This window comes from Porites lutea, chromosome 11, assembly GCF_958299795.1.
Source record: "Porites lutea chromosome 11, jaPorLute2.1, whole genome shotgun sequence".
Taxonomy (NCBI): domain Eukaryota; kingdom Metazoa; phylum Cnidaria; class Anthozoa; order Scleractinia; family Poritidae; genus Porites; species Porites lutea.
In genome coordinates this window covers 11,212,665-11,237,983 of record NC_133211.1, presented here as the reverse complement: position 1 = coordinate 11,237,983, position 25,319 = coordinate 11,212,665, and the positions used below count along the sequence as shown (strand labels likewise).

The following is a 25,319-nucleotide window of genomic DNA, read 5'->3' as shown; positions in this document are numbered from 1 at the left end:
TCCGGTCTGTCAATCAATGTACCAGCTGACTTCCGGTCCCTCAACAATCACTAGCCACCAGCCAGCGGTTGTTCATTTTCAATATGGCGGAACAGGAAGGGTTTTGAGGGATGAGGCATGGATTTGATCTATAACGTACTGTGGTCAACAGAAAAGCCTTTAAAGAGGTAAAAGGAATCTTAAGTACTTGGATTATACCACATGCGAGTCTTGGTTCTCTTGCGTTACTCTTGCATTGTTTTTGTCTTTCTCCAAAATAACATGTACAGCTGCTGAAGAAAGCTCAACAAGAAAAAATGCTTGGGTTTGTCATTATCATTGCAATAATTATATTTATTTTAGGTGTTCTGGTGATTTCTGAAGATTGCTAAATGTTATGACCTTTTAGTATGTTGTAATAAAGGACTGAACAGCAGCAGTACGTTTGTAACTGCACTGTTTACTGGACGTTTTTGAGTGAATAATGAATTCAGTTTTTCACTTTAATGAACGAAGATTTCCGAATTGTGAGTCAGACTTGAGAACTTGTCCTATGTGAGTGTGATTGATGCTTCTGATCCGCAAGTGCATAAGTCACCCACAATGTGGACATGGGATAAGGTAACTGGTCAAGTTACCCGAAAGTCATCTCACCTGAAGTTATGTCTCCTGAAACCAGCGTTATGTCGCCCAAAATATTTTTTTAAGTTATGTCACCCAAAATTTTATTAGGCGCAATGCACCTTGGTTTGATCACTCTACTGCTTTTAATAAATTATCCATTGTTGGGGTGAGCTAAAAAGCTTAAGAGCTCAAAGAGTTGGTGAGGTCAGTTTAAGCCTTACAACTAGTCGAAAGGCTGGCAATGCCCCTGCTAATACATTGTAAAAGATTACTTTTATAGAACTAGTGGTGAGGAGCGAGGAGCAATGGCTGCTTTCGCAGGCTAATACAGAGCCTGAAGCTTCCAAATTTTTTTTAGTGACTTCATTTTCTAAGCTGTGATCCTCACATTTTTTAGCTGAGCACCTAAAAGTTTTGGCAGTGGGCCGAGAAATTTACACCTGCTAGCACATGTTCTCCTGAAGCCAAAAATAAACTTTGAGCCCTGTTAAGGGAGCTGGTTTAAAGTAAAACAATCAACAGTAGCAACAAGGTTTTAAAAAATCTTTCTTAAATATTATTATTACCTCAATTGGCAAAAAATATTACAGGTGTAGTCTATACTTTTCATCAGCCTGTAAATTAGACTACCTTTACCTACCCTGTTTATGAAGTAGCTGATATACATTTTTATTGATACAAAACAAATGTCTAAGCATCATTCTTCTGAATGTTCTGTAGCAATCTTTGTGGAAAAGTTGTGGCTGCTTGGTCCTGCAGAAATCTAATAGCATTCAGTACTGGGTACAGAAAACTTACACGTAGTACTACTGAAGCGAGCAATGCATGCTCTTCAAATGACCAAAATTCAAGGTGAAGACACTTTTCATAGACCTAATTTAGATAATACTAGTATATATGATAATTATTATTGAAGTATGTTGTCTTGTGTGTTTAAAACCAACCTTGTTTTGACAGTAACTTAACTTCTTTAGGTCAATAATATAATGCAAACTAGTATTAAGCTTATTCTAAATTCAAAAAGTAGAATGTGTTGAAAAATGTTTTCTTGCACATACATCACTTATAACCAAAAATTAATTGTTAAAGGTTACCATCACTCTCCTAACATTTTCACCATTCTTCTTAATTTGTTTTTGCTTTCCCCCTTCATCGTAATAACCTGTTTTTTGTAAGTGTAGTTATCCTTTGTAAAATGTTCTAGATCACAAATAACAAATGGCATACACATCTTTGATCCGGATACACCATGGGATGTTTGCAGGTAATTATGTTTATGCTGTGTGTCTTACCTTATTGCTGGTCAATATGAGTGAAATTTGTCCATATCACAATAGCATGCACCAAAACATGGATTCTTCTTTTATTCGTCCTTTGCCTGTACCATTCCACACTTTTGCAGGGTTCCCAGTACCATTTCTCGTATTAATTTTTCACACATGCTCAAGTCCTTTTGCTTGAAGATCATGGCTACATTAATCTTATGACCAAATCAGTGTATGACTTTTGCTTTTTAGTTGTGAGGGGTGGTGACAAATGAGCTTCTTGGTATCCTTGTTACATATCCTTAAACCTTTACAGTGAATACATTGTATTTTGTATGTAAAATCCATTCTCAGTTTAAGGTCATGTAGATAAGTATAATAATTTCAACCTGGTCTGATTTGGAATGTCCTTTGTTGCCTGGCTCTAATCATTTGTGGGGTACAATGGAAATTCTGGCTTAAACTGAGAACAGATCTCACCTACAACATAATGTAGGTGAAGCCATATTCCTTGACCTTTTTGTGAATTGCCCTAGATTTGGTAACCTGTCCTGAGAAATTTTAGGCTAGCAAAATATTACATGTTTCAGTTGCTGGTCTTGGACTAACTTTCAATATAATTTTGCCTTGTTAACCACTGATGACTCTGAATCAAAAAAATTGCTCACAATAGTGGGTACCTGTGGATGATGAAACTAAATTTTGTACATCGTATTCATTACTACAACTGTGCATAAGCAGCGTGCAAAGAAAGTAGTGTCCAACAGCCCGGGGCTGGTAGATTTTGTTATCGGGCTAGTTAATTCTGTTTTTAACTTGCCCGACGGGCAAGTGATGATTTTTGAGGAATTCGAATAATAGAAGAACTGTGAAATCAATTCTGCTCGCCAAAAAGCTTTTGGGGCTAGCGGAAATGACGTTTGGGCTAGTAACTGCTAGCTTCAGCTTGCCCGAAGGGCAAGCTGTAAAAATGATTTTCTTTGCACGCTGATAAGTGAAAGTGATGGAGCTTACAGGGTCTTTGAAGAGAAAAAATAGGAAAACTGAGACCTGTCCCAACATCTTATTTCAAAATTAATACTTGTTCTACGAAGTATTAACCAAGTGTATGCTATAGAACGCTGTTTTAATACTGTATCATTTTTGTGAAACTCAAGTTTTAGTTCTGGTCACAAGGAATTAATTCAAAGTCTGACATGGGATGGCACTGGTTCAAGACTTCTTTCTGCCGACCTTGTTGGTGTGTGCAAACTGTGGGTTATGAAGGTAAAAAATAATGTTGTAAGCAGGCCTGCAAATAATGTTTCTTTTTAGAAAGGATGTATGTGTGACTAGGCCACCATTTTGGTCTAACAGACTAGAAACGCTGTTGCCCATGGTTGTTCCTTGGTGCCTTTATACTTTTGCTCTTGTGAAACTAAGAAATTTATTTTTTTCATAGAAATCTAATACTGGGCACCTGCATTTTACAGATTCTGAGCACTTTATGTGTAGGCTCCCTTCAGGTTTTCCTAGAGCTCAGCCTTACAAAGGACTGTCACACATACATGCATCTATTATTTTAAGTTATACTTTAATTTTATGGTTGTTTTTTTACTTTTTTGTCACTTGTTTTAATATGCTTCAACAGGGCCACAACAAAAAGTCTGCTGACAGACTCTTTAAAAATCCTGAATTAAGAGTTTTAAATTGACATACTGAAAAGCAAATTCCTGTTGTTGCCTCATAATATAATTTTAACAGGACCACATGGTTAACGACTGGGAGTCTGTGTGTACAGTTGATGTGGGTGAAGGAGAAAGATTAGTGGCTTTGTCATGGATAGACACTGGTGTCAAGGTACAGTGTGATATTTTATAAAGAAGATAAAATGAGCTGGCTTGCACGATTTTCATTTGACTGGTGTTGTGACATGTGTGGCAGAATTTGTCAACAATCAATGAAAGTAATAGGCATTGAAGAATCTTGTGTGCTCCATAATTCTCTGCAGCAATAATTTTTTTTAAAAAAAGTTCTCAATGAGCTCTTTCTAATCATCTAAAAATTGCAAGTAAATTATTTTGATTTAATGAATGGGTAACCTGGATGATACCTTAAGCTTTGTACAAGGGTTTCATTAACCCTGGATAAATTCTGGTTTCACCCGAGAATGGATTTTACCTGCATTGCTATAGTGCGTAAAGCATTTATGTAACTTCTTCAATAAAACTGCTTTAATACGTTAACAAACACCACACACCTCAGTCTAGCAAAAGTGTTCAGTGGCAGTGCAGTAGTGAACAGCCACTTAATAACACTGTTCTAAAGTTCAAACAATGGCCATGTATTTTTTTTTTTACATAATTTAATGTTGACATTATTTTTTTAAAGAGTTAAAGAAAAAGTTTTACTGAGTTGTACTACTCTATCTTGATTTGGTGATAATGACTTGAGTTTTGATGCTGCATTACTTACCAACAGAATCTGTTCAGCTTGTTTGGTGATGATTCTCATTTTACTGCACCTGTTCCTAAGAAGCTCAGCGATCGCTTCATAACCAACAAAAGCAAACCCCCATTAGTGGAGATAGGAGGCATGAGAGCCCGGGACGGTTGGGTGGCAATCAGTGAAACTGGTCTAGTAAGTTGTCTCTTGATTCTTGCCCCGCCCTCATCATTTTTTGTTTTATTTTGTTTTTAGTTATTACAGTCAAGCCAGGTCAAGCGTACCCCACAAAATTCCATTAATGAATTTATTATTTGAAAGTTGAGTCTGTTAGCAATTGTAGATTTCAGATTCATCTCTACATTCTTGCATGCGTAATGAGCCGTGAATTCACACGCGATTCATTTACGAAATTTCTATCAGTTTCCCTGAATTTGATGTAAATGTCTTCTAAGAATTGTAATTCATTCAAAGATTTTCAGTCTGACCAAATACAAACAAGCTCTCATAAATTATTCACTGCTTATTACTCATGCAGTAATTCCGATTTGAATTTGACACCAGTTACGTGAACAATTAACAGATTCATTTTTCAAATAATCAATTCATTAATAGAATCTTGGGGGGCTACGCTTGACCTCTTTTGACTGTAAAAAATGAGGGAAAGACAATTCTATTTTGAGGAAGGAAGGGGCACTAGGGCCTTCTGAAACAAGGCAGGAAAAAAAAATTGAAATCCACTTGCCCTGTGAGCAAGTAAATTTCATTTTCCACTTGTCCGCACCTAAATATAACTTGCCTGAAGGGAACAAAATGCCTTATCATCTAAAGTAACGTACTGTACATAATTATTTTAAGTTATAGATTAGTATGTGTAATCAAATGGTGACAAGTGAAATTAGGGAATAATTTCATGCGCGTTTTGTCCAAATCCTTCTAATTTCCCGAGCCTTTAGGCTCGGGTAATTATTAGGATTTGGACAAAACACAAGTGAAATTATTCCCTAATTTCACGAGTATACCATTTGATTACCTATTAATATCATGGGTGACGAATTACCTTAGCAATCGAGGATTTTTTACTTGTTTGTCCTCGATCGTATCGATCTATCGTGAACTCCACTCTCTCAAACGTTTAGAGCAGAAATTTGGCTTAAGTTTTTAGAATTTTTCGACAACATACCTCTAAGAATCCTTCTTGATGTGCTCTTTCGTGTGTTCAGGTCATCTAAAGCATCTTTTATGCCCTGACATCTTCATTCATGACATTTTAAAACCTCGTTGCCATCTTGAAACGGAGACCTACGGCAGGTTGCCATGGCGATTTAGTAATTTCACATGTGAAATTACAAATTAACGCTGAAATTTCGCACCAAAATTAAGGAGTAATTCGTCACCTTTGATATTATAACAATTAACTACTGGGTTTGACCAATATGGTGACGGCAGGAGTAGCACAAGCAAGCATATGTGCACTTGGATTTTAAATTGATTATTTCTTGCTATCAACTAATTGTGTCACTCATCTTGCAGTCTTCAGTTTTGAAATAATTTCTGTCTGGAAAATAATTATCAGTTACCAACACTGACACTTTCAGACAGACTCACTGGACCACTGATGTTAATAATATTTCTCTTGCCCACTGGGCCTCCAAACTTCAATTTTTACTTGCCCATGATCAAAATTTACTTGCCACAGGCAATCAAGCCTGGGTTTTTTCTTGCCCTGTGAAAACCACTAAATTAAGGACAAAATAGAGATGAAAAATTGGAACACCTGTAGGCTTCAACTATCAAAAAATGCGCTCAAATCTCCAGCTGTGATAAAAAAAAGGCTTGAATTGAAGTCAAAAGAAAATACAAAAGTAGTTCAAAACTTTGTTTGCAAGATGACAACTAAGGTTGGTTTCCAATTCTTTTGGTGAAAATTAACAGCTTGTCAGCAGTTTTAGTCATGTATATTGTACACAAAGCAAAAAAAAAAAAAAGAGCAGAAAACTAAAGCTCTGCTAACTTTATGATTTTTCAGATTTGTGTTACAACCACAAAACCTGAGGTACAAATCACAAGAAAGTGCTTGGCACAGGTGCGGGCACGAGTTGCTGTAGCTGACCTTGCATTTACCAACAGTAAGTTAAAGATCCTGACCTGAAATGTTCCTCTAGATCCTCCAGTTACCCAGTGTCTGATCTAGGATTTCCATCTAGGGGGCCAATGTGTTCCAGTCAACAATATTCAGTGGAACATTTTGTTTTTGGGGAGGTCACTTATTTTTTTTATTTTTATGTACTGGGTGAATATGTTACCAACAAATGTCATATTCTCTGAATTTTGGTTCTTGCTTTACTTTTAATCTTCTAAAATTTACACCAAAATATTGTTTGAAAACGACTTTGCACAAGGAGAAATTACATTTTCTTGTGTCTTTTTCTCTTGAAAGACAATTTGAAGTGCGTCAAAATGACCCAGAACAGATTTTTGATGGAGACATCTTTGCTCAAACGGTGGCAATCCGCAATGGCATGCTCTAGATCAGACACTGGTTACCACTTTAATTTGTTTAGCTTTTATCTCCTATACCCCTTTATCATAATTATACTTTATTTAATGTACACACTGCAGGGTTCAGTCGCATAAATCTTAGCATCAGTCATAATAACTGATGCTTTGCTTCCAGCCCATTCAAACTCTTTAATGCCAGATGTTAGCAGTCTGAGTGATATTAAGACAGAGTTCATCAGGAAATTGAGTAAGTTCAATTTTCAGTGGACAAAAACCTTGTACCAGAATAATTTAAAATTATTGCATTCTTTTTTGCACTTTTCAAGGGCTATAGATGTAATAACACCAAAGAAAATTTCTTATGAGAGCCCGAGAAAATGAATGCCAAATTTCACAAAATGACATCTTACACATGACATTTTTAGAATTTTACCTATGTTTTCACAATTCTTGTGAAATTTGACATTTTTGGGCTCCCATGAGAAGTAGTCGTTGGTGTTATTAAAAGAATGCAGTGTTGTTTAAATTGTTCTGGTACAAGGTTTTTGTCCACTAATAATTAAAATTCCTCAATTTCCTGATGGATTTCTGTTTTAAGTCTTTACCCTAAGCCACATGATTACCTGTATGCTGCATTAGTACTGTATACACTGTACATTGACTATTTTTCAGGACACTCAGGGCTTCAAGAAAGTCCTGTTCCCTTGTCCTGGACCAGTAGATTGTCATTTTGGGCATAATAATTATTTCTAACCTCACTTGTCCAACAGACAAGGGTCCAGGCGCCAGTTTCTTGCTAGTAACTTTTCGGGCCCTAAAAACTGTTTCAATTTTGGGGTGTTTGCGTTCAAAATCAAACTTTCAATAATTTTGAAAATGATACAATGAAATTATCAAATAATGAAGCAAAATTGACCAGTTTCTGAGCTAGGAACCGTGCTACTAATAAACAAGTTTTGGTTTTAAAATTTGCCTTTCAGTTTGGGCCCAAAAAGTTACTTGGCCTTTCAAGAAAATGGCCCCAGGCAAGTCATCTGGTAACTAAATCATTAGGTACACTTATGTGTAAGGCAAGTATGCAGTGACCCTCCATGGCAAAGCAAAAATGTGAGAGATGCTTGTGTAAAGGACAAGCTGGATTTTAAGCTTTTTTTGGAGCTCTGATATAACCTTGGCAATAGAGTGTAACATACATGTTTTGTTGCCTTGGGTGATTTTAAAAACTTATTTTCATGATCAAACAGTTAAGCAATGAACCCCAAAGTAATTTTATCTGAGTTAGAACTTTTCTGCTCTAATCTATACTAAGATGATAGTGAGGAGGCCAGAATCAGAATCAAATTTGTCGTCTTACTGTATTTCTTTTCCGTTAATTTTCTGGCTTTAATTTTATTAACCCTTTTCTTGTCCAAAAATGTGTAGTGGAAAAGGAGACTTTGCTAGCATATACTTAATTTAAAGAATGTTAAAGTGACTTTTTTGGTAAAAATCTTCTTTTAGAGGGCAAAGTGATTGTGGTTGCAAACGACGGTGAATTATGCAGTGCGGTACAGTTCTACAGAGTTTCTTTATCTGGTGGTCCAGGTATTTAAAAGTTACTAAAATAAACCGTTATATCAACACCATATCAAGTATTAAGTAAGGAGGAGAGGTCTCAAACTTCGTTAAAGCCACACTGTATAGTACCCTGCAAATCAAGAGGTGCAGGTTTATGATAAGGAAAAAGGGTGTGACCCTTTTCTACCCCTACCCTGCTTGCTCCCCCTTTCTCTGCTCCAAGAAGACATTTCCACGAGAACTCCAGTTTTTGTCACTCCTCAAAACCAACATGTCCAAATTGAAATTCGATCTTCAAAGTGTCTCCAGTTAGCTGGGAGCTTTTAAAGGGCCAGATGCTTATCAGTTCTTGAAAAAGTCAAGTGTTGCCCCCTCTTGATAAGGTTAGTTCTAATCCCCTCAGTCAAAAGCTTGCAAGCACCCCGTAATTAAAGAACAGTCAGATGGTAGTATTTTTTTTAAAAGGATGAGGGAAGGGCAGCAAACAAGAAATCCTTTTGTAGTTCAAGTTTTAAGTTTCGATTCACAAATAAAAATTAATTGCACGAAACATCACTAGCCCACAAAATAGCTAAAACTAATCTAGGTGGGCTGTGAGACTTGGAATCGAATACCGTAAATTCCCTATCAAGTATCCTTCGGGAAGGCTTTTTTATTTCAAGCACGTTGAAGGGGGAAGGGGCTTAATAGAGAGGGGGGTTTATTTGAGAGGGGATTTCGTTGGTTGAAAGAGCAGTAGAGCGCCCCGTATCAGCAAATTAAAGTACACTTATCAATACGGGGCGCTCTACTGATTTTAAAGCAACCGGAAGATGGTATCAATTCTGCGTAAAGAACTAGGGTTCAAAGTGGAAAAGCATGACGAACATGACGTTGGGAGTATTGCAGCCGAAGATCAAAACAAATCCAAACTTACAGGACATGAATAAACCATACCGGGTCATTCTAGCTTTTAATAATTTGGTTGTGAAGAATAAGGACGGAAGGGAGGTGGACTTAAAGAGAGGGGGACTTAATAACTTTCTTCCCCTGAAAAAAAGGGGGGCTTATCAGAGAGGGGGAGAGGGGGGCTGAATAGAGGATTTACAGTAGTAAAAAGTAGTAGAGGTTGATAAAGCGTGGTATGCAGAGTATTTTCCTGGAGCAAATCTACATAGTGAAGTCAGCCCTAGGTGATCTATTAATTGACCTTAGAAACGAACGGAACAATGGTTCTCTAGACTGCTGAACGGGTGGAGGCAGGCCACTCATTCGAACCTGAATTCACAGCCAAATTTTCCTGGCGAACGACCCCCTCAGCCAGGGTTCGCGCTCTCTGCCTAGTAATCAGGATGACAAGTGGAAAAGTTCAACATAAGCCAAATTCTATAAGCCAAAGTCTATAAACTGTTCATCATAAATCTACATAGTGAAGACTGTTCGTAGTTCACAATGTTGTTTTTTTTCAGACGGCTGTCAGATCACCTCTGATCCTCTTCCCTGTTTGTTTCCTCATTCTCACAGTGAGCAAGACTGTAAGTAATTTATTTTCCTTTAGAAGACAGTTAAAATTTCTTTACCGTTTTGTTTTAAATTCCACTTGAATGGGGTTTCGTTTTCTGACCTGCAATTCTAGTCCTAGTAAAAGTCGTTATGTATTTACTTATTTATCGGAAAACTTTACATTCTAAAACGAGGAACACTCTACGAGGTCTAGATTTTTAGCAGAGCACGCGTGTCAACCTGCGCCATTTTGGCGGGAAAACGCGTTATCCGTCGTCTTTCTACCACGGGTTGCAGTGGCGGAAAAATGAGTTATCAAACGTTACAAGTTTTATCATTATGCATTCATGGGAGGTCTTAACCTCCTCCAATAAAAATAACCGTGCTCAGTTTTCTTGAGAACAAAAGTAAAATGACTGTCCCTGGGATGTCTATTTTTTTGAGAATACACGAAAAAACACTTTAAGTCAAACTTCTTCCTGGCGGTTGTCATCGTCCTCGAATTTAAAGTTCTTTTTTTTCAACCGGACAACTTTCTGGTCCAACTTTCAACGAGGGTTTCATGCAGCTGATGCAAACATTTTAAGTGAGTAACGTTGTCCTATGGGAGATGTAGTAGGCATCACAGTAATGAGTCAGTGTACACGTTTTCGGATAACTATATTTGCCTACTTTTAGCTGTTTTTGGTTTTGTCATCTTCTGTCAGCTTCGCTATGTTAATGGGTGATTTTTTAAAGAGAATTTGATATCTCAGTTAGTTCCTTCTTTTTTCAGTTGCAGAATACCGTGTGAGTAACATCCAGTTCTTATCCAAGAACTCTGGAGAAGGAGTCTTAGTTTGCACGTTTGGTGAGTGTGATATGCATTCACTTTGGTTTTCCGATTCAAAGTCTCTGGACACGCGACACAAACCGGAATGTTTTTATTTAGAATTAATGCATTTGGGTGTAAAGGGCAAAGCGGTTCCCTTAAAATCTTCTGAAATGTAAACGTAGCCATTCTGAAGCTTAGATACCTTAGCTTCCCGTCATTTTGGTACGAATAACTTCATAGTAATAGCTTGCTTTTATTATAGGGATTACCAACGTGTAACGGGAATAGAGCCTACGAAGGGGTATCAGCTTTCTTGACCTTTTTCAGTGGTTTGTGGTGACAATAGGAACAAATAATCTGAACACACCAAAAGTTTTATTGAGTCTTGATAAACCGGTTGGGCATATAATTCATAGCGCGGATGAATCACTCTCTAGCGGATAAGTATTAAGTTAGGAAAACCAATTGTCCTATCCACTGGAGAGAGATTTATCAACAGCATTATTCAATTTACAAGCATCTGGGACTAGATGAATAGCCCCAGCCGCATTATGCTTGTACGCAGCCATACAAACATAATGTATGCGGCTATTATGCTTGTACGCAATCAAATCAATGGGAACTGAAAAAAAGGAGTCGTCTTCGTTCTCACTTTTTCTTTCTTGATTTGTTTTTTCATCATTAGGAAAAAGTGGGAGTTGCGTGAAACGGTGGGAAATGAAGAAAAGTGAAAAACAGATACATGAGAGATTCCAACAGAAAACCGCTGGTCATTTACATCCGAGCATGCCAAACTACAGTGTACCAGTATATGTAAGTAAATGCAGCAACAATCATATTTACTTATGACCAATGAGGCTGTTTGGGTGACAGGTTTTTTCCTCACTAAATTTGCTCTCGGCTGCATGTCTTACTCCAGAGAAGAAAACGTGTTCTTCCGCCCATGCATCCTTGGGAAGAAGTTGTTCAGAGAATATGTTATAATAAATGATCGTCATGTTAACTTCAGTGACTTGTCCCCAATCGCCTTCCTATTCCTCCCTCCCATCACACCCTGCGCAAAAGGGTGTTTGAATTTCGAAAGAATTTATTTTGTAACATTTGGCTGCGTGCAAACGGACGCATGTTGCGTGTGTGTTGGCAGTGGTCTGCACACGGATGCAACAACTCCCAACAATGTTGGTACCTGCAGTGCATCGTGGAATGATACAACCCATAAGTCTTTGTAAACCATGCGTAATGAGCGTGCGTGGTTCCAACAATGTTGGAAGAGCTGTGCAAACGGATCCAACATTGTTGCTCTCCTTTGGCGATCACGGAACAAAAGAAATTTTGCGCAACAACACGCAACAACATTCAACAACATGCAACAGGGTGTGCAAACGGACGCAAGATGTAACATCCAACAGTCCTGGGAGTTGTTGATTAACAATGTTGCGTCCGTTTGCACGCAGCCTTATGTTATGTAATAATATAATTCTCATGATCTTTCTGTATTTGTACCGTGTCTCATTCCAGGAATGGACCATCATTAACACGCATAAAGATCCTGCCAATATCGTATCACTGTGCCTCCCGCGGCTACCAACGCCTAAAATAGATTTCTCACCCATCAGTAACGTCTTAACATACCCTGCATCAATCTTGCTGGTTCAATATGACGATGATAAGCTTCAAATGCTGACCAGGTAGTGTTTTATTTTAATTTTACAGTCAGTCACTGCACTAGGTATAAGATAAGATTTTAAGTCGTACACTTTAGTCACTGGAATAGTCAAAAACGTTTTTTCTAATCATCCCCTGGTTTAAGAGAACACTTTAATCGCAATATCTGACTGGTTGTGCTGTGTAGTGAATAAAATGAACGCTTGTTCAAGCGCGTCAGTCATCAGGCAGAATTAAATTTTAAAGTATCTGCAATCCTGATTGCCATATAGTAATCAGGTTAATGCATGCATAAAAGCCAAGTGGCTCTAGGGCCCTGATAAATGAGCTGGAGCCCTCCATTTTATCATTCCAGAGTGACACCGGTCGAACGCTGCCTTAGATAGCTTTTATCACAATTCATTTGCTAACTTTACATGTACTTTCCTTAGGCTGAATTAGTCTGAGATAGTGTAAGAGCGTTACTGCAATCTTACCTTCAGTGAAGGTGAATAATATATAACTGCAAAGGCATTAGATTTTGTTAATTTAAGCCTTAAAAAACCCATCACCGTTAAAAAGCTGTTAATCTGTCTATCACTTAACATTTCATTTTGCCTTTCTTTTTTTAAAGTACAAAGCAACCAGCCTGTAAAACGATCACACTTGACGTTCCTGCTCATCACACGGATGAGGGAAAGAGAGTTTGTTACTAAACTGTTTATTCTTTCTACCTTTCAGTGTTGGCCTGAAACTGATTGGTTCATTTCGCACAAAACCTCAAAGTTCTGACGCTGACTTGGGTAGGTATATGGTCCTACATATATAGGTACAGATCCTATGTAAATCTATAAGCACCCACTGCGTGGAACGCTTTCAGGTCCCGAGCGATATTTTTGAATCCGCAACTGTTTCTTTCCGGATACTGCTTCCATCCACACGTATTCGGTGAATCCCGCATACGAATCCGCAACTTTTTTTTATCTCCTCTCCAGAGTGGAAATTTTGGAATACACTATGAATCCGGAATCATATGGACGCTAAATCCGGATATTTTTTTTATTTAGTGACGCATCAATTAGGATTGAGCTCAGGGCCGGTTTGTTCAAAGCAGGGTTAACCTAGGGTTAGTGCAAAATTTCAATTCAGAGATGAAAGCTTAAAAAGTAAATTCGGTTTTATTTTTGTCTACAACTTGATGATTTGATGCTACAAAAAGAATCGAGAAAATCATCCGGGAAAATGCTTTTGAATAAAGAAAAAGAAACCCGGGTTAAAATTTAACCCTGGGTTAGCGCTAATCGGCCTTCGAACAACTGGGCCAGTTCTTTACCGTGAATACTGTATTCGAGATGGCAACCTTGTTCCCAGGTTCTCTCAAGGAAGGGCAAGATGTATGCTCCGTTGCCAATTTTTCCAAAGGCATTCTGGGTACAAGAGTGAATCCGAATACCTGTCGGATTTACTGTCGGATACCCCTGGACGAGCGAATTCGATTTGAATAAGGATACGTGTGGACGTGGAAATTTTTGAATCCAGAAAGAAAGTTGCGGATTCAAAAATATCGGATACGTGTGGACGGAGCCTCAATCTGTTCAGCTGTTCGCTACCATTTCACTCAGTCACCTTCTTCTACCGATAGGAATTTCTTAATAGGCGGTTTATTTACTATATTTCATGCTGCAAACCATCAATAACTAATTAAAACTTCCACAGGTATCCCAGCCAAGAAAGCACGCACGTTAGGACCAAGCTACAGCTCAGGATGCCTCGGTGCCATCTGTTATTCCCCTTGTTGTTGCTGCCTTATGGGAATTACCATGACCGGAGATGTGCGCATGTTCAAACTGCATCACCTGGCAGGCAAAGGTAAGTGTTAATTAATTGAGTCTCAGTAAATTGTAGTGATCTCTATCTGATGATCCTGGAGGGGGAAGGGAGGTTGTTTAGTTAGGTACATTGCTGCAATCATTTTGAACTTCACAGATTCGAGAATTTAAAGGACGTTGATGGTACTGAGGAGACCTGATTGGAGGCATGTTTGTTAGTCCATATCCCCAATTAATTGTGGAGAGATACTAACCGGCGTAGAAAAATCTAGATCGAAGTATATTCCTGTTCTAGAATTGATGCGACCAATCAAATATGCCATAAGAGTGAGCAACAGAACACGAACACGTAAGAAGAAAGCATTGTTCACCTACTGCATAACTTGTTGCAATTTCGTGCTTTTTAACGTTTTAATAATATTTTCACTATGTGATTGATTTTCTGCACATCAAAAGGCGCATATGATCTTTTCATTTTATTTCATATAACTCAATTAATTAATTAATTATTGATTTTTTTTGTAAGAGACAATGGTATTTTATAATGGGTGTGAGGATGTAGTAATCCTCGAATACTTCCGTTGCGGAGTTCAAGGAAGCGTCTGACGCGCCGATTTTGCCTGGATAAGACATACATCAGCCAAATCTACATGTAACGTTCCTGCTTCAGAGCGTTAGCCTAGCAGGCGCTTGGAAGTAATGGGTGCAAGAAACAACCAGGTGGGTGAGGGCACATACATGTCGCCGCGCGGCCCGTTCTTTCCCGCATATTACTTCCTAGCGCCTACTTCACGCGCGGGCTGTCATTTTTTAATAACTGTGATCACATTTGTCAACAGACAGTGAATTTCACGGTGGGATGCGACTCAAGCGCAGCCTGACAGACTTGCTGCAATACTGTCTTCTGACGGGATGGGAGTGGTGGGATGTACTTATGGCGGCACACCTTGGAACACCAACAGGTTACAGATTTTGTTATCGCTTTCTTGAATAAAGCAGACATCGGGAGAAATGGCTATTGATCTCGTGACATTAACTTACAGTCGAAGAAAGTTTGTGGGCCTTTTATATCCCCAACTGGCCTATTTTTATTCATAACGGTGGAAGTGACTATACAGCCCTGTCTTAAAAACTCCCACCCGCAGTCGGCAGCCCAGTGGGCCCCCACCATATCATTGGTTACCATGAGCGCGCAGCAGAACTCTTCATCGTGGAGTACGCGGGTAACACTAACAACAGCCGAATCTCTCTACTGTTTCTCTTTTGTGTGGCCAAATCGCACCTTTACGCTTTTAAGTGCTCCATACCTCACTGTTAGAAGTTTTAGGGCCTGTTTACATGGGTGCCCCACCTCCATACAAACAGGCCCTCAAAGCGCAAAGAATTTATGCGAAAATCACTTGATACCGCAGTCCGGGTAACTGAACATATAACTGACTCTACGATGTGTCTAAAATTGAAAATCAATCTCAATCTCTCTCTCTTTTAATTCGACATCGAGATTGAGATTCATTTCTGTATGGTTGCTTGCTTGCAGCTACACTTTGTCTGTAGTATGGGAAACAAATCTTTTCAAACCCGAATCATTTACAAACCAGCTTGTTTCAGTGAGGCAAGCCAGAGAAAAACGCAAAAAATCATGAAACTTTGAAAATCTTGTCAGTGTTTCACTTTCCAATAGTACTTTCTGTAAAATAATTTCACAACCCTCGGGGTCCGCGCGTTAATATTGGCGTTAGAAAGAGGAGGATAGGCTGCGACCGAAGACGTATTTCCGGTCGTCGGTTCTCTCCCTCCGAAGAATAATTTTCGGAGGGAGAGAAGCGACGACCGGAAATACCCTCTCCGTTTATAAGCCCTTCTAAAACCCTTTATAAGCCGCTGATAAGCGGCGGCGGTTTACGGTTTATGATTTATTCTTTTATTCACGTCACGCAATCTGTTGTTGCATTACTTAGAAACACTAGATGCGGTTTCAAGACAACTAACAGATGAATTCAGCATCCAGGAAATCGCTCAACAGCAGATTCATTGTTCCCGGTTCAGAGCCATCAAGGCCAGTCTCCACAGGTGTATGAAAGACGGTGCAGGACAGGCGGTTGACTGTTATGTTCGACAGCTTCTTATTGCCATAGCAACGACCTTTAGGTCCCTGCTTAGATCATCGCACGGCGCCGCTGACCAGTTTGCTAGTAAGTTTTTCTTTTGCTGACATATTGAATGACGTGACTTCCCGGCTCTCTAAAGGCAAGTGCTGTTTGAATGGCTGAGTGGCTGTCTGGATTGTAGCCTGTTTCAGGTTCCAAGATACTGAAGTCAGAAATCGTGAAAAGGCCCCCACTATCGGAGTGCCTGGAACAGGCTATTTGGATTTTTAAGAGATGTAGACTTACTTGCAACCTCCCAAGAATGAAAATTGACAACATAAACTTTGACAACGTTTTTCACAGGGGCTCAGACACGACATCTCTGTCCCCCAAATTCACATCTGACCATACAGTAAAAGTAGGCCCAACACTCCTGATCCACACTTAGAAAAGGAGTGACGTACTTACTTTCTGCTAGATGAATTTGATTTGCGATTTAATACCTTTCTCGTTTTCTGGTGAAAGCTAGCACCGGCATGCACAGGACTTGTCTTAATCAACCCGAATTTAATTAGTTTAATAAATAATTAAATAAATAACGATTTAGAGGTAGCACATCCACGTAGTGGTTCTTCGTCATATCATTCCTGGTCGAATTGAAATTTGAAAATGTTGGGTTTTTAGGAGATAGGAACACTCCAGCACCCGGAGAAAAAGTTCTAGGAGCGAAGTAGAGAACCAACAACGAAGTCAAACCAGATATGGCTGGTATGGATTTTAACCCGGGCCACCGTGGTGTTAGGCGAGTTCATGATCTCACCACTGCGCCATTCTTGCTTGCTCCCTAAGTTAAAGTTAATCTTTTCTTTGTTCAATTTTTTAAAGAGATGTCAGCGAATCAGGATGTGGAAGTAGACAAGGTCATTCAAGTTTTGGATACACGGGAATTAGCTCTAGAAAACAGTAAGCCACAGAGACTAAGTAAATTAAAATACTCTTCAGTATGGTTGGGAAAATAATATGTAAAGTAGGGGTCTGTTGTTTAGAATTGAGTACCGACCTGTTGATTTCCTGATATAGTAAGATTCGGCGAAACATTTTGAGAGGTGATATGGGCATCCCCTTCTCATATTACCTGCTGGGAAACTGCCCACCTACCCCTCCCCTAAGATGACATTAGCGAGCTTAAGGTGACTCGACCCAGTTTTTTTTAGGGGGTACCATTCTACTTTGAAGCTCTCTGGTATCCCCACCTTTACTTTTATCGTAAGTATAACACATAGAATGGATAACATATAGATCAATCTACAATATAACATAAAATTTTTGGCGATCAGAGTGAATGTCACGTGGTTATAATGCCACGCCCCTTTAAGGTCTGAGTCGAAAATCTGCTGTTGCCAGCATTTTTTCGTGAAAATCTCTCGGCTACACATAGTGCGCATTAGTGCCTTGCGCTGAACAGAGTTTCACCAAAATCGCAAAGACTCAATTCGAGAAATTCAGCGGTTTCCAAATTTAGGTCATAATTTATGCGAAAATGATAAGCAAACTTTACACGGATTATATCTAATAAACTATGAGATTCATCTCTGTATTTTGGGCATCCTTATAACAGATGGGTCCTTGCAAGTCAGCAAAACAATTTAGGGCCTTGTAAGGCGCGCGATTTCGAGCAAAGCAAACATATAGAAATTATAGTTTTCGCTATTTGTTGACGTTTGTCAGAGTTTAAGAGTCAATCTCACGAAAAAAGCATTTTCTTAAAAATTCGTAGTTTTTTTCCCTTCAAATTTTTTCAGGGCCACAATTGATAAACTAACTACCCGGACTCTGAATTTCATGGTCATTGAAAAACTGTGACATTATCTTCTATAAGCCCAAACTTGAGTAAACATTGAAGATTTTAAGCGTTTTGGCTGAGTTTGTGCTTTGGGAGTTGTCTATTGTTTCTAGTCTGTGATTATACAGCATTCTTGTTCAGCACGCGTGCAATGACCACGCTTGGCTGACTTCCGAATGCTCACCGAGATATGATAATTTAGTATAAGAAAATAGAAGGGATTCCCGTCACTGGCACTGTCACTTGCATTAAACCTATGAAAAAATTATATTTTTTTAATAGTAAGTAGATTTAGTGTGTAGCACTTCTTGATTTTTTTGCAAAGGCACAAGAAGCACGAGAATTGATTAAAAATTGTGAGTTAAACCTCTATGCATCACGCGATGGCCTGTCTCACTGTACCAAAATTATCATATTCGGAAGTCAGCCAAGCGCGGTCATTGCACGCGTGCTGAACAAGAATGCTGTATAATCACAGACTAGAAACAATAGACAACTCCCAAAGCACAAACTCAGCCAAAACGCTAAAAATCTTCAATGTTTACTCAAGTTTGGGCTTATAGAAGATAATGTCACAGTTTTTCAATGACCATGAAATTCAGAGTCCGGGTTGTTAGTTTATCAATTGTGGCCCTGAAAAAATTTGAAGGAAAAAAAACTACGAATTTTTAAGAAAATGCTTTTTTCGTGAGATTGACTCTTAAACTCTGACAAACGTCAACAAATAGCGAAAACTATAATTTCTATATGTTTGCTTTGCTCGAAATCGCGCGCTTTTACAAGGCGCTAAATTGTTTTGCTGACTTGCAAGGACCCATCTGTTATAAGGATGCCCAAAATACAGAGATGAATCTCATAGTTTATTAGATATAATCCGTGTAAAGTTTGCTTATCATTTTCGCATAAATTATGACCTAAATTTGGAAACCGCTGAATTTCTCGAATTGGGTCTTTGCGATTTTGGTGAAACTCTGTTCAGCGCAAGGCACTAATGCGCACTATATGTAGCCGAGAGATTTTCACGAAAAAATGCTGGCAACAGCAGATTTTCGACTCAGACCTCATAGGGGCGTGGCATTATAACCACGTGACATTTACTCCGATCGCCAAAAATTTTATGTTATATTGTAGATTGATCTATATGTTATCCATTCTATGTGTTAGACTTACGATAAAAGTAAAGGTGGGGATACCAGAGAGCTTCAAAGTAGGATGGTACCCCCCAAAAAAACTGGGTCGAGTCACCTTAAGAAAAGACGTTTTTGAGCGACGCACGTCAACCGGAAGTAAGCCTTTCTTCCTTTTTATATGCCTTGACGCTAACAAATCTGTATTGCTAAGTTTCTTTTCTCTTAAAAAGACGATTTACCCGAGTGTTTCACACAAACCAGTGCCCAGTGAAATAAAAAGTCCACTTCCGGTTGACGTCCGTCGCTCAAAAACGCTGTTGCTTAAGCTCCCTAATAACACGTACTTCTCACTTAGGTCAAAATGATGGCTTAGGGGAGGGGTAGGTGGGCAGTTTCCCAGAAGCCTAAATTTTTTGCGGTAGCAGATTTTCAATCTGCACTTTGTAACAATAATAGAAGTAACCAATAATTTTTGGCGAAGTCTTAGAACCCTTTAAGTCCCGAGAGTGACAAACATCAATTTTCTCCTTAACAATATCAATACCCAATCAAGAAAATAGGTTGTGAGAATTAACAATGCTTTGATCTTTTATCAAACTCTCTCAACTTTTCTATATAGAAATGTATAGAGATCAGTTAGGAGAATTTGTATGTGGATATTAGGGCTTAGAGGGTTAATGGACAGCCATCTCTCAGTTTTCTCAGTCGTATTTTAGCTCGTCGTTTCTCACTTTACTGTCGTAACTTGCATTGCGTTGAGAAAATAGAGTGGCATAAACACTCAAACGTCTTACTGAATTTTGTTCTTTAAGCAACTGTGTTGTCCATGTTCCCTCTCATACAATGGCTCACTGACCTTGCCATGTTTGTGGTCGTTACATTTACAAACCATCATAACAAGGAATCCGCAGGGGTGAGTAGAGTGACAAGATATTTCGAGAAAGGTCGTCGGAAAAAATGTGCACGCGACAATCCCGAAAGGTAATATGGGATATGACCAACACACTTTCCGACACTGTAGCTGTCGAGCCTACTTTTGTTACATTCCTTTAGCACTCGCAAACATATGTCCATGGCCTCTCGTGCCATTCTTTCAAGTTTCTTTGAAGAACAGTGAACTCAAAACTACCCACATTACCTTTCGGGATTGTCGCGCGCACTTTTTCTGACAACCTTTCTCGATATGGCAGTATTCTGTAATGGGGTTTGATGTACGGGGTGGACCGGCGTTAACCTGCGATTAGGCGTCACGGAAGACATAATAGAGATGCAGTCAAACCCAGTTGATACGGACACCGGGGGCATAAAAAGTGTTCGTATGACCGGGGTTGAATTTAGTGGGTTGGATTTAGAGAAAATTGCTTGCAGGTCTAGTTGAAAAGCTACTTATGGAAGGTACTATTAAGTTACTTTCAATTACACCAAAAATCGACAGTAATGGCATGGATGCATGTTGAAAAAAAATTGAAACTGTTTTTGGTAGTTTGGTGTCGACTTTATGTGGCAAGACAAATTTGCCACATAAAGATATTTCAAGGCGCTTACTTGATATGTCTGATTAATCCGATTTGCGGCGAGTACTCTGTGCACGGGCAATTCAGTTAATACTGATGATATCTGGTGTCAACGCTTCTTTCACTTGGTTTACTTCGCAATGTGGTTTGTGTCCGTTTTAGGTTAGCCTGGTTCGTGACACAAGCACTTTGAGCACATTACGTGAAATGCTGATTCTCATTCGTATTTGGGGTCAAAGTACTCCAAATATACTACCTACAATCACTCCATCAGCAGGTAAGTTTTGTTTTCGGTCTGTCTACTTGTCTGTTTGTTCTTTGTTTTAATTAAGTTTTTATTTTGCCGTTGCTCAATTTAACTTAGACCTTCCTCAGCACGAAAACGCAAACTAGACGCGTTTGTTAGGAGATAGGAAGGAACGGCGTTTCTTTAGGTTGCCTTTGAGAGATAGAGGGGAGAAGCTGCGAGCAGCCTAAATTTAACTAGGTAATGGGTCTTGTTTTGTTTGGCGACTTAAGCTGAATGCTGGTTCAAGCAGACAATAAAAGACAAAATGACGCAAGTACAATATAAGAAACTTAACGTGGGCGTATATGTTCACGCTTTCGCTCGGCGCTCTTTTTCTTTATTTTTGACTGACACGTTATAAGGGTGTTTACTTTGGAAAAGAGCTCTTGCTTAAGTCTGTCACAGTAGTACATGATTGCTTGTCGACCTTGTTTTTGTGCTTAAACCTTTCACACTGGTCAAAACTGCCACATAAGCATGGCAAGAACTAACGTCCTTGGTGTTTTCATACTAGTGATTGCCAAATGCTTATGTCCTTTATATACCATGTTTCAGACAAGAACGAGTCCCTGGTGTTGCTATTCAAGATCTTCACAAAAATCTGGCTTCTGAGCAGACAAGCAAGCACAGATGAACAAGATACTGTTGTTGAGGACAGGTTGGCAGGTATGTTGTCAGTCGCCTAAACTTGTGGTGAAGATGATTTTAACTGTGTCAGACTACGAGAATTCCGCTGTGTTCCATAGGCATACTTATAATTAAAAGTCATCGTCTGTACGTTACACTTACAGAATTGAGTTGTTTTTATTGTTGCCGTTGTCCATACAACTGTGTCATTTATTCACTTTTGTCTCCATTTGTCTTTTATAGCTGAAGCTGCTCCTCTTATCCCGAACTCACCGTTTCTTCAGAATATGCAAATACCAAATTTGAATAGAGGTAATACCTTTTAAAAAGAAGTACATCATAATAACAATAACAATAATAGCAATAATAATAATAGCAACAACAACACTCATGATTCGTAGCAAACAGCAAAACTGGTATACTGTCAAAAAGATATGTTCTATTATCTATTGCTGCGCTCAGCCGAATAGAAAATATTTCTGTTATAATAAAGTATGAAGAGGCAAAACAACACAATAAAGAGCCGCCAGCAATAGAGAGTTTGCTTGCAAGTCTAGCTGAAAAAAAAATTGGTATACTGTTAAAAAGATATAACTGTATTTACAACCGCTCGACCTCTATGTTTCAGAGTGAAAACTTGTCTCTTGTTTTCATTGATTTGTTGAAAAGAAGTCCTAATCCTTTTATCTGTTGCATCGAATCCAACATTTCCTTCCAGTTTATTCCAGTACTTTTCCTTAGTATGTTAAAAAAGGAAAATTGATATTTGAGAATTAAAGTAACGTCTTTTGAGATCATTCTGTGACAGTTCATATAGAAGGATGCTATCATCTGAGTGTTCAATTTGATTTCAGGTGTGTCTGGTAAAGCAGTAAGTGGACAAATCAAACCTGCGCTGTATCAGTTTGGTACCCAGCCAGTGTGGTGCACATCTAATCAGATCTTCCACCCATTTGCCTCCGCCATTTTCCCGATAGCTGCTGATGGCTCACATACAATAGATGTTGTGAGGAGGATCTTTTTGGATAAATCACCAGAGACTAAGCTAAAACAGTGTACTAGGTATGTTGTGGCTCAGTCGTTGGAACTTTAGCGATCATTGTGATAGCTGAAGTACGCATGTCAGAAGACTTGAGTTTACTATCTCAGATATGATTATCTTTGTCGCTAATGTTTTAGATCGCTGGACCTTTCGACCAATTCAAGCTTAACTAAAATATGATCTCTGTTAGCTATGTCCACCGTGCTGTAAAGTGTGTATGTCATCGGGGCGAATCGACTTAATTTCAGGGCAAACGACGTCGAACAAATGGACTTTCGGGCGAAACAATTTTAAATATTGCGGGTATTGTAAAGAGCTGCCCAGAAAGTTGTTAAAGTAAGCTTGCGTCTCGATCGACGATAAGGAACGTAAACAGGAGACCAATGCATCGAAAATGCATGCAGACTAAAAGTTAACTGGACTTACAGCGACTCTCTCTTCCGTGAATTTACTATAACTGCGAATGTTTGCGTTCACATCAGTAAAGCCGGCTCAAAGTTGTGATTAGGTATAGCCTTGTTAGTGTTCCATCATCAAACGCACAAAACCGCAAACAAACAAACGAAAGTCCTGAGTCATTTAATGGCGCCCTTTTAAAAGTTTTTCTTAAAAGGACCTGCTCTTTGGCATTTCTACAAGTTGGTTTATCAAATATGTGTGTCAAATTGCATCGCCGTAGGTTATGGGTTAAATCGCGTAGCGCGTTTCATTTTAATTTTGTTAAATTACGATATCCATGTTCGTCTTCGCACAGAAGGAAGCACTGTTTCCTCTTAATCTCTTGAAGGGGAAAATGTTCATGGTCTTGTCTCTCGTTTTGTTTTACACTTACAGCAAAAACCAACAGTTCGCTTTTGTCATCTTAGTGTTTCTCCAGACGACGATCGGATAGTATCCCATGATGCATCTCGCTTTATCTCATATTATCACTTCGAATGTGACGTCATCATTATTCTACAGCTCGCGTGAAGTGAAAAGTCGGAGAGCTCGCTATGGAGTGCTTCCAAACAAGTCGAAGTTCCACATCTTCTGCTTTCGAAAATAACTAGTTAGTTTATATTCACTGCGTCTCCAAGGAGAATTTCAGCGTCACTTTGAAAGGCTTTACATGTATTTCACTGATCTGTCGTAAAATTCATGTCAGTTTTGTGGATGCGATGGACGAAGAATAGCTCTCGTCCCTGTGACTGTTGAAAATTCTGCATTAGACGATTTACTTGCCAGGCGTTTCTCTTAAACTCTCAGGAGTCGGATACTTACGGTACTGCGGTAGAGGGTTATGTTCAACCTTGTTCCCTCGTTGCCTCATACTCCCCGTAGAAGAGTAGATGGCCTGGGGACAAGGGTAGGTGACCTTCGCCTTTAACCTTCGCCTTCTGTCTCAGGCCTCGGATATTTTTGAAAACGGAGATCATTTTGTCGTTTTCCAAAAGATACGCGTCGACACGTAGCGTATTCGAATCGTTTTCGCCGGTCCACACTAACGGAAATAAAATAGCACTCGTTACAGGGTATGTGCTGTATGGTCTATGTCACCTCCATTTCCGTCCGTCCACACAAAACGATAAGCCGGCCATTTAAAAAAAAACTCCACTGTGGGGACAGTTTTCGAAAACTTACGAGTTTGGTGCCCGAAAACGCCGTTTTTGTGGACAAGCTCCGTTTTCAAAAATATCCGGACAGGTGTGGCCTAAACTGTCGAGGGTGGGATTTCGGTTGCACGAGTTTATCACGTGTTGTCTGTTAACAGGTGCAACTGTGTAGCCCTTGTGGATGGTGTCAGTGACCATGCTGCATCCAAGGTCTGGGAGCAGAGATGGGTCAGAGCATGCGTGTGCGGAGGCAGTTGGAAAAGATTACCCTTTAAAGAACTGCAGACGGTTACCCATAGCACTGTTACAGAGTAGTCTCAGGACTTGTAGGGTGAAAGGGAAACGGCAACTACCATGACTAGAGCTTAAACAGGAGCTTTCACTTGAGAAGTGAAAAGTGGGATTTCATCCCTAGTTAACTTAAAACTTAGAACCACCTTGTACAGTATAAGAAATAGTACTTTAGGAAGCTACTACTTGATAACTATTTGAGTGGTCTCGGATTTTTAGAATTCATCCAGAGCAAAATGCAAGCTTAATACCAGCCTTTGAATAAAATGCTCCAGTTTCTCTGCCTGATTTTCTCACCTGATCCCGATCTGGAAAACTTGTTCAGAGGCTGGCGAGACACATCCTTGTTGATTAATACATAAAATCTCAACTCAGGTCAGTCGCAGTTGTCTTATGGATGTGACTGCTCAACAAAAGCAATCATTACGAACTTCGGTAAAATTTAAAACCAATAAGTGCTTTGACTTTAATCATGGTGCAGGATCTTTTCAACAACGTGGCATGCCTAAGGGGATGGGGTCAAATAAGTTTTGTATTTTTTTTTATCCTTAATCACAAAATGCATGATTCATCTTGGAAAGTTGTCTTTCTAATAGTTTCTTAGAATTTTGTCAATGTCTCCTTATAAGGGTTGTTCAACTACTGACAGTGTTTAAGGACACTTTTGTCATTTATTTTGAATTTCATAAAAGGATTATTAGTAACTATCATTCTATAATCAGTGCTGGTGTGATCTTTTTCATTTTGTAATACTGTTATTTTACATGAGACCTTTCTTTAAATG

At 39.1% G+C, this 25,319-nt stretch overlaps 1 protein-coding gene across 4 annotated transcripts; it reads left to right on the top strand.

Moving 5' to 3' along the window:
* The first annotated feature begins 37 nt into the window (after window positions 1-37).
* Window positions 38-24,637, top strand: LOC140953027 (mediator of RNA polymerase II transcription subunit 16-like). Of its 4 annotated transcripts, XM_073402500.1 has the most exons (24): window positions 38-167; window positions 1,324-1,455; window positions 1,808-1,867; window positions 3,026-3,134; window positions 3,612-3,707; window positions 4,329-4,487; window positions 6,322-6,421; window positions 7,775-7,819; window positions 8,295-8,378; window positions 9,800-9,865; window positions 10,609-10,683; window positions 11,333-11,460; window positions 12,166-12,335; window positions 13,033-13,094; window positions 14,008-14,160; window positions 14,960-15,082; window positions 16,079-16,312; window positions 17,093-17,170; window positions 19,993-20,093; window positions 20,857-20,971; window positions 21,539-21,649; window positions 21,854-21,922; window positions 22,465-22,672; window positions 24,403-24,637. In XM_073402500.1, the coding sequence occupies exons 1-24, from the start codon at window positions 118-120 to the stop codon at window positions 24,557-24,559; spliced, it is 2,685 nt and encodes an 894-aa protein (XP_073258601.1). In that variant the 5' UTR covers window positions 38-117; the 3' UTR covers window positions 24,560-24,637. The 4 variants fall into 4 exon arrangements, with proteins under 4 accessions (XP_073258601.1, XP_073258603.1, XP_073258602.1 ...); XM_073402502.1 differs by lacking the exon at window positions 4,329-4,487; XM_073402501.1 differs by lacking the exon at window positions 7,775-7,819 and having other exon boundaries at window positions 24,403-24,636.
* Window positions 24,638-25,319: the final 682 nt, after the last annotated feature.